We start from the raw sequence: 9,696 nt of genomic DNA, 5'->3' as shown, positions 1-9,696 counted from the left end.
GGAAGCTAGAAACCACAGGCAGTTAGAAGAGCCAAGTCTAGCTTTTTCAAGCAGAAATCTGCTTCCTGCTAAACTAACTCAAAAAAGTTCTGGGACACTGTAAAGTCCATGGAGAATAAGAACACCTCCTCCCAGCTGCCCACTGCACTGAAGATAGGAAACACTGTCACCACTGATAAATCTACCATAATTGATAATTTCAATAAGCATTTTTCTACGGCTGGCCATGCTTTCCACCTGGCTACTCCTACCCCGGTCAACAGCACTGCACAGCAACTCGCCCAAGCCTTCCCCATTTCTCCTTCTCCCAAATTCGTTCAGCTGATGTTCTGAAAGAGCTGCAAAATCTGGACCCCTACAAATCAGCCGGGCTAGACAATCTGGACCCCTTCTTTCTAAAATTATCTGCCGAAATTGTTGCCACCCCTATTACTAGCCTGTTCAACCTCTCTTTAGTGTCGTCTGAGATTCCCAAAGATTGGAAAGCAGCTGCGGTCATCTTGACCCAAACAGACCTATATCTATCCTACCATGCCTTTCTAAGGTCTTCGAAAGCCAAGTCAACAAACAGATTACCGACCATTTCGAATCTCACCATACCTTCTCTGCTATGCAATCTGGTTTCAGAGCTGGTCATGGGTGCAGCCAAGTCCTAAACGATATCTTAACCACCATCGATAACAAACATTACTGTGCAGCCGTATTCATTGATCTGGCCAAGGCTTTCGACTCTGTCAATCCTCACATCCTCATCGGCAGACTCGACAGCCTTGGTTTCTCAAATGATTGCCTCGCCTGGTTCACCAACTACTTCTCTGATAGAGATCAGTGTGTCAAATCGGAGGGTCTGCTGTCCGGACCTCTGGCAGTCTCTATGGGGGTGCCACAGGGTTCAATTCTTGGACCGACTCTCTTCTCTGTATACATCAATGATGTCGCTCTTGCTGCTGGTGAGTCTCTGATCCACCTCTACACAGACGACACCATTCTGTATACTTCTGGCCCTCCCCAGGTTAGATTACAGTTGGACTGTAGTCTATTCTCAGTGTCAGACCAGGTTAGATTACCGTTAGACTTTTAGTCTATTATCAGTGTCAGACCAGGTTAGATTACAGTTGGACTGTTAGTCTATTCTCAGTGTCAGACCAGGTTAGATTACCGTTAGACTGTAGTCTATTCTCAGTGTCAGACCAGGTTAGATTACAGTTGGACTGTTAGTCTATTCTCAGTGTCAGACCAGGTTAGATTACCGTTAGACTGTAGTCTATTCTCAGTGTCAGACCAGGTTAGATTACAGTTGGACTGTAGTCTATTCTCAGTGTCAGACCAGGTTAGATTACCGTTAGACTGTTAGACTATTAGACAGTGTCAGACAAGCATGAAGAACACAAGGATTCAAATCAATACTGAATATCAGACCTGGGTTCAAATACTATTTGAAATTATGTTCAATCCATTGCCTGGGCTTGATTGCGTTTGCCTGGCTTAATGGACCAATGGAATAGTTCCATAACTGTAACCCCACCCCTCTGGCCAGCAGACAGGTCTAAGGCAAACACTCAAAGCATTTGAAAGAATTCAAATAGTTTTTGAACCCATAGTGTGCTGAACCCTGAATATAAAAAAAAACACCTTCTTTCCTTCCACAATAATCACAGAACGTTACAGTTCCTTTAACAAAAACAACACCTCCTTCTTTCTAATGAAAGCTACGCTCAGGTCCACTTTAAATAGGATTATAAAACACAAGCCACTAGAAGATGAAGGGGAATTGAAAGGGCAGACAGACATTTCCTTTGGCTGGAGCTCAATTGTAAAAAAAAAAAAAAATGTAATTATCCGTTTATATGAAGAAATTAATCGTGTTGAGGAATAGCAGGGCCGGTGGCTATATTAAGTCTACATTTCCAATTAAAATAACTGGTAAGGAATGACTCTGTGTGTTACCGGGCAGCTTTACCCTGCTTCCTTAATTTGTCATGCAGCTGTACGTAATAAGGCTGGAGTAGACATCAGTACAGACAGATGAGACTGTGTGTGTGTGTGTGTGTGTGTGTGTGTGCGTGTGCGTGCGTTGGCTAACCACTGATCTGTCCTGATGCATGGGTGTAAGAGGATAACATTGTTGAGTCAGGGTGTGATAGGACACACGTGTGTGTGTGTGATTGACAACATCACACAGTCAATAGATATACATTTGTTCCATTGACAGGGCCCTGGGCCGGGTGACAGGGCTCTGGGCCGGGTGACAGGGCTCTGGGCCGGGTGACAGGGCTCTGGGCCGGGTGACAGGGCTCTGGGCCGGGTGACAGGGCTCTGGGCCGGGTGACGGGGCTCTGGGCCGGGTGACAGGGCTCTGGGCCGGGTGACGGGGCTCTGGGCCGGGTGACGGGGCTCTGGGCCGGGTGACGGGGCTCTGGGCCGGGTGACAGGGCTCTGGGCCGGGTGACGGGGCTCTGGGCCGGGTGAAGGGGCTCTGGGCCGGGTGACTGGGCTCTGGGCCGGGTGACAGGGCTCTGGGCCGTGCGGGGCTCTGTGCGGGGCTCTGGGCGGGTGCGGGGCTCTGGGCGTGCGGGGCTCTGGGCCGGGTGACGGGGCTCTGGGCGTGCGGGGCTCTGGGCCGTGCGGGGCTCTGGGCGGGTGAAGGGGCTCTGGGCGTGCGTTGTGACGGGACTCTGGGCTAACCACTGATCTGTGAAGGGGCTCTGACGATGCATGGGGTGTTACTGTGCTCTGGGCCAGGTTACCGGGCTCTGAGAGGATAACATTGAGTTGAGTCAGGGCTCTGGGCCTCAGGGCTCTAGCCAGGGCTCTAGGACACACGCTCTGCACACGGGTTACACGGGTGACAGGGCTCTGGGCCACAGGGCTCTGGACCGGGTGACAACGACAGGGCTCTGGGAGATTACCGGGACAACATCACACAGTCAATAGATATACATTTGTTCCATTGACAGGGCCCTGGGCCGGGTTACAGGGCTCTCTGGGCTCTGGGGTGACAGGGCTCTGGGCCGGGTGACACAGGGCTCTGGGCCGGGTGACGGGGGCTCTGGGCCGGGTTACAGGTCTCTGTTACAGGGCTCTGGGCCGTGTTACAGGGCTCTGGGCCGGGTTACAGGGCTCTGGGCCGGGTGACAGGGCTCTGGGCCGGGTTGACGGGGCTCTGGGCGGCTCTGGTGAAGGGGCTCTGGGCCGGGTGACAGGGCTCTGGGCCGGGTGACTGGGCTCTGGGCCGGGTGACAGGGCTCTGGGCCGGGTGAAGGGCTCTGGGCCGGGCTCTGACTGGGCTCTGGGCCGGGGGTGACGGGGCTCTGGACCGGGGGTGACGGGTTACTGGCTCTGGGCCGGGTGACAGGGCTCTGGGCCGGGTTACAGGGCTCTGGGCTCTGGACAGGTGACAGGGCTCTGGGCCGGTTACTGTGTGGACCGGGTTACAGGGCTCTGGGCGGGTTACAGGGTGACGGGGGCTCTGGGCGGGTTACGGGTGACAGGGCTCTGGGCCGGGTGACAGGGCTCTGGGCCGTGTTACAGGGCTCTGACAGGGCTCTGGGCCGGGTGACAGGTCTCTGGGCTCTGGGCCGGGTGACAGGGCTCTGGGCCGGGTGACGGGGCTCTGGGCCGGGTGGAAGGGGCTCTGGACCGGGTGACAGGGACTCTGGGCCGTGTTACTGCTCTGCTCTGGGCCGGGTTACAGGGCTCTGGGCTCTGGGCCGGGTTACAGGGCTCTGGGCCGGGTTACAGGGCTCTGGGCCGGGTGACAGGGCTCTGGGCCGGGTGACAGGGCTCTGGGCCGGGTGACAGGGCTCTGGGCCGGGTGACAGGGCTCTGGGCCGGGTGACAGGGCTCTGGGCCGGGTGACAGGGCTCTGGGTCGGGTGACAGGGCTCTGGGCCGGGTGAAGGGGCTCTGGGCCGGGTGACAGGGCTCTGGGTCGGGTGACAGGGCTCTGGGTCGGGTGACAGGGCTCTGGGCCGGGTGACAGGGCTCTAGGCCGGGTTACAGGGCTCTGGACCGGGTTACTGTGCTCTGGAACCGGGTTACTGTGCTCTGGGCCGGGTTACTGTGCTCTAGACCGGGTTACTGTGCTCTGGACCGGGTTACAGGGCTCTGGACCGGGTTACTGTGCTCTGGGCCAGGTGACAGGGCTCTGGGCCGGGTTACAGGGCTCTGGACCGGGTTACTGTGCTCTGGACAGAGTTACAGAGGTCTGGGCCGGGTTACAGGGCTCTGGGCCGGGTTACTGTGCTCTGGACCGGGTTACAGGGCTCTGGGCCGGGTTACAGGGCTCTGGGCCGGGTTACAGGGCTCTGGGCCGGGTTACAGGTCTCTGGGCCGGGTTACAGGGCTCTGGGCCGTGTTACAGGGCTCTGGGCCGGGTTACAGGGCTCTGGGCCGGGTTACAGGTCTCTCGGGTTACTGTGCTCTGGGCCGGGTTACAGGGCTCTGGGCCGGGTTACAGGGCTCTGGGCGGGTTACAGGGCTCTGGGCCGGGTGACAGGGCTCTGGACCGGGTTACAGGGCTCTGGACCGGGTTACAGGGCTCTGGGCCGGGTTACTGTGCTCTGGGCCGGGTGACAGGGCTCTGGGCCAGGGTTTACTGTGCTCTGGGCCGGGTTACTGTGCTCTGGGCCGGGTTACTGTGCTCTAGACCGGGTTACTGTGCTCTGGACCGGGTTACTGTGCTCTGGACCGGGTTACTGTGCTCTGGGCCAGGTGACAGGGCTCTGGGCCGGGTTACAGGGCTCTGGACCGGGTTACTGTGCTCTGGACAGAGTTACAGAGGTCTGGGCCGGGTTACAGGGCTCTGGGCCGGGTTACTGTGCTTTGGACCGGGTTACAGGGCTCTGGGCCGGGTTACAGGTCTCTGGGCCGGGTTACAGGGGGCTCTCTGGGCACCGGGTTACAGGGCTCTGGGCCGGGTTACAGGGCTCTGGGCCGGGTTACAGGGCTCTGGGCCGGGTTACAGGGCTCTGGGCCGGGTTACAGGGCTCTGGGCCGGGTTACAGGGCTCTGGGCCGGGTTACAGTGCTCTGGGCCGGGTTACAGGGCTCTGGGCCAGGTTACTGTGCTCTGGACCGGGTTACTGTGCTCTGGGCCGGGTTACTGTGCTCTAGACCGGGTTACTGTGCTCTGGACCGGGTTACAGGGCTCTGGACCGGGTTACTGTGCTCTGGGCCAGGTGACAGGGCTCTGGGCCGGGTTACAGGGCTCTGGACCGGGTTACTGTGCTCTGGACAGAGTTACAGAGGTCTGGGCCGGGTTACAGGGCTCTGGGCCGGGTTACTGTGCTCTGGACCGGGTTACAGGGCTCTGGGCCGGGTTACAGGTCTCTGGGCCGGGTTACAGGGCTCTGGGCCGGGCTCTACAGGTCTCTGGGCCGGGTTACAGGGCTCTGGGCCGTCTCTGTTACAGGGCTCTGGGCCGGGTTACAGGTCTCTGGGCCGGGTTACAGTGTCTCTGGGCCGGGTTACAGGGCTCTGGGCCGGGTTACAGGGCTCTGGGCCGGGTTACAGGGCTCTGGGCCGGGTTACTGTGCTCTCGGCCGGATTACAGGGCTCTGGGCTGGGTTACAGGGCTCTGGGCCGGGTTACAGGTCTCTGGGCTGGGTTACAGGGCTCTGGGCCGGGTTACTGTGCTCTGGGCCGGGTTAGAGGGCTCTGGGCCGGGTTACCTCGCTCTGGGCTGGGTTACTGTGCTCCGGGCTGGGTTACAGGGCGCTGGGCCGGGTTACGGGGCTCTGGGCCAGGTTACAGGGCTCTGGGCCGGGTTACAGGGCTCTGGGCCAGGTTACAGGGCTCTGGGCCGGGTTACAGGGCTCTGGGCCGGGTTGCCGACAGGCACATAAAGAACTCTCAGACCATGAGATACAAGATTCTCTGGTCTGATGAAACTCTTTGGCCTAAATGCCAAGCGTCACATGTGGAGGAAACCTGGCACCATCCTAGGGAGAAGCATGGTGTTGGCAGCATTGCTGTGGGGATGTTTTTCAGTGGCAGGGACTGGGAGACTAGTCAGCAACGAGGGAAAACTGAACAGACCAAAGTACAGAGGGATCCTTGATGAAAACCTGCTCCAGAACGCTCAGGACCTCAGACTGGAGCGAAGGGTCACCTTCCAACAGGACAACGACACTAAGCACACAGGCAAAACAACGCAGGAGTGGCTTCGGGACAATTCTCTGAATGTCCTTGAGTGGCCTTGCCAGAGCCCAAGATCTGCAGAGAAGAATGGAAGAAACTCCACAAATACAGGTGTGCCAAGCTTGTCGTGACATACCCAAGAAGACTCGATGCTGTAATCACTGCACAAGGTGCTACAACAAAGTACTGAGTAAAGGGTCTGAATACTTATGTCAATGTAATATTTAATTTGCTAAAATGACTAATAACCTGTTTTTGCTTTGTCGTTATGGGGTATTGTGATGTCATTATGGGATATTGTGATGTCATTATGGGGTATTTGATGTCATTATGGGGTATTGTGTTGTGGACTGGAATCCATTTATCCGGAGGCTGCATTCATTGTAGCTGGGGATTTTAACAAGGCTAATCTGAAAACAAGACTCCCTAACTTTTATCAGCATATCGATTGCGCAACCAGGGCTGGAAAAACCTTGGATCACTGCTGTTCTAACTTCTGCGACGCATATAAGGCCCTGCCCCGCCCTCCTTTCGGAAAAGCTGACCACGACTCCATTTTGTTGATCCCTGCCTACAGACAGAAACTAAAACAAGAAGCTCCCGCGCTGAGGTCTGTTCAACGCTGGTCCGACCAATCTGATTCCACACTCCAAGACTGCTTCCATCACGTGGACTGGGATATGTTTCGTATTGCGTCAGACAACAATATTGACGAATACGCTGATTCGGTGTGCGAGTTCATTAGAACGTGCGTTGAAGATGTCATTCCCATAGCAACGATTAAAACATTCCCAAACCAGAAACCGTGGATTGATGGCAGCATTCGCGTGAATCTGAAAGCCCGAACCACTGCTTTTGATCAGGGCAAGGTGACCGGAAACATGACCGAATACAAACAGTGTAACTATTCCCTCCGCAAGGCAATCAAACAAGCTAAGCGTCAGTATAGAGACAAAGTAGAATCTCAGTTCAACGGCTCAGACACAAGAGGTATGTGGCAGGGTCTACAGTCAATCACGGATTACAAAAAGAAAACCAGCCCAGTCACAGACCAGGATGTCTTGCTCCCAGGCAGACTAAATAACTTTTTGCCCGCTTTGAGGACAAGACAGTGTCACTGAGACGGCCCGCAACTAAAACATGTGGACTCTCCTTCACTGCAGCCGACGTGAGGAAAACATTTAAACGTGTCAACCCTCGCAAGGCTGCAGGTCCAGACAGCATCCCCAGCCGCACCCTCAGAGCATGCGCAGACCAGCTGGCTGGTGTGTTTACGGACATATTCAATCAATCCCTATCCCAGTCTGTTGTTCCCACATGCTTCAAGAGGGCCACCATTGTTCCTGTTCCCAAGAAAGCTAAGGTAACTGAGCTAAACGACTACCGCCCCGTAGCACTCACTTCCGTCATCATGAAGTGCTTTGAGAGACTAGTCAAGGACCATATCACCTCCACCCTACCTGACACCCTAGACCCACTCCAATTTGCTTACCGCCCAAATAGGTCCACGGACGATGCAATCTCAACCACACTGCACACTGCCCTAACCCTTCTGGACAAGAGGAATACCTATGTGAGAATGCTGTTCTGTACAGCTCGGCATTTAACACCACAGTGCCCTCCAAGCTCGTCATCAAGCTCGAGACCCTGGGTCTCCACCCCGCCCTGTGCAACTGGGTACTGGACTTCCTGACGGGCCGCCCCCAGGTGGTGAGGGTAGGCAACAACATTTCCACCCCGCTGATCCTCAACACTGGGGCCCCACAAGGGTGCGTTCTGAGCCCTCTCCTGTACTCCCTGTTCACCCACGACTGCGTGGCCACGCACGCCTCCAACTCAATCATCAAGTTTGCGAACGACACAACAGTGGTAGGCTTGATTACCAACAACGACGAGACGGCCTACAGGGAGGAGGTGAGGGCCCTCGGAGTGTGGTGTCAGGAAAATAACCTCACACTCAACGTCAACAAAACTAAGGAGATGATTGTGGACTTCAGGAAACAGCAGAGGGAACACCCCCCTATCCACATTGATGGAACAGTAGTGGAGAGGGTAGTACGTTTTAAGTTCCTCGGCGTACACATCCCAGACAAACTGAATTGGTCCACTCACACAGACAGCATCATGAAGAAGGCGCAGCAGCGCCTCTTCAACCTCAGGAGGCTGACGAAATTCGGCTTGTCACCAAAAGCACTCACAAACTTCTACAGATGCACAATCGAGAGCATCCTGTCGGGCTGTATCACCGCCTGGTACGGCAACTGCTCCGCCCACAACCGTAAGGCTCTCCAGAGGGTAGTGAGGTCTGCACAACGCATCACCGGGGGAAAACTACCTGCCCTCCAGGACACCTACACCACCCGATGTCACAGGAAGGCCATAAAGATCATCAAGGACAACAACCACCCGAAATTTTATTTTATTTTATTTTATTTGATGTCATTATGGGGTATTTGATGTCATTATGGGGTATTGTGATGTCATTATGGGGTATTGTGATTTCATTATGGGGTATTGTGTGTAGATTGATTAAAGGACAAAAACATTTCATACTTTTTGGAATAAGGCTGTAACGTAGCGAAATGTGGAGAAATGCACTGGGAATTGGGTGTCATTTGGGACAGATATTTTTGCCTCCTACCTTGATCTACAGAGCACTTCTAATACAATGGTTCCCTTGTTGGAGCCCATACAATGAACAGACAGCCTCTTACGAGCTGTTGATGAACACTTAGGTTGTACATAATCACAATCCCATCTAAAATATCCAGCAGTGATTGGCTGGTCCGGCTCAAGCAATGGTTGCCCCGGCAACAGGCCGTCGTTACCATGGCTTCCCTCGACTGGAGGTGAGAGAAGGAAAGAAAAGATGTAGGTTAAAAGAGAGAGACAGAGAGACAGAGAGAGAGAGAGAGAGACAGAGAGAGAGACAGAGAGCGAGAGACAGAGAGAGACAGAGACAGAGACAGAGAGAGAGAGAGAGAGAGAGAGACAGAGAGAGAGACAGAGAGAGACAGAGGGAGAGAGAGAGATAGACAGAGGGACAGAGAGACAGACTGTTTGAGACAGAGACAGAGGGAGAGAACCCAGAGAGAGAGAGACACTACCAGGGAGAGAAAGAGAGAGAGAGACAGAGAGGAGAGAGAGAGACAGAGAGAGAGAGAGAGATGGAGACTGGTTGAGAGAGAGAGAGTCCCATCCACCACACTACCAGGTGGGAGAGAGAGAGAGAGAGGCAACAGGCCCACTAATACACCTGCTCAGCATGCTCTGCTCAAACCTAAAGGTTCCGAAACCACAAGAAAACAACACTAGACAATATGAAACACAAAGCTTTTACTATCTCATCCTGGAATATACAAGGTTTGAGGTCATCTGCCTTTGGCATAAAGAGCAGGAACCCAAAGCAATCGGAAATACAGGCATTGTCATCCTACAAGAAACATGGTATAGAGGAGATGGACCCACTGGTTGTCCTCTAGGTTACAGAGAGATGGTAGTCCCATCCACCACACTAACAGTTGGGTGGTATAGAGGAGATGGACCCACTGGTTGTC

General features: G+C 54.7%; 1 protein-coding gene across 1 annotated transcript; it reads right to left on the bottom strand.

Annotated features, from left to right (window-relative positions):
* Positions 1-2,812: 2,812 nt before the first annotated feature.
* Positions 2,813-8,970, bottom strand: LOC127932601 (uncharacterized). The gene is made up of 5 exons (XM_052528604.1): positions 8,854-8,970; positions 3,720-3,965; positions 3,530-3,634; positions 3,097-3,386; positions 2,813-2,897 (listed from the first exon to the last, which is right to left on the bottom strand). The coding sequence occupies exons 1-5, from the start codon at positions 8,968-8,970 to the stop codon at positions 2,813-2,815; spliced, it is 843 nt and encodes a 280-aa protein (XP_052384564.1).
* Positions 8,971-9,696: the final 726 nt, after the last annotated feature.

The sequence above is a fragment of the Oncorhynchus keta genome, chromosome 10 (assembly GCF_023373465.1).
Source record: "Oncorhynchus keta strain PuntledgeMale-10-30-2019 chromosome 10, Oket_V2, whole genome shotgun sequence".
In the NCBI taxonomy this organism is placed as follows: Eukaryota; Metazoa; Chordata; class Actinopteri; order Salmoniformes; family Salmonidae; genus Oncorhynchus; species Oncorhynchus keta.
Note: the sequence above shows the minus strand (reverse complement) of the source record. Positions and strands in the feature narration are given on the sequence as shown.

Bases quoted from the DNA above. Each gene is read 5' to 3' on its own strand.
- LOC127932601 (XM_052528604.1), bottom strand. From the start codon at position 8,970: ATGGTAACGACGGCCTGTTGCCGGGGCAACCATTGCTTGAGCCGGACC. The intron at 3,387-3,529 runs GTAACACGGCCC...TCACCTGTCCAG, and splicing joins CAGAGCCCTGTCAGAGCCCT to AGCCCAGAGCCCTGTAACCC. The intron at 2,898-3,096 runs GTAACACGGCCC...GTAATCTCCCAG, and splicing joins GTAACCCGGCCCAGAGCCCT to AGCCCTGTCGTTGTCACCCG.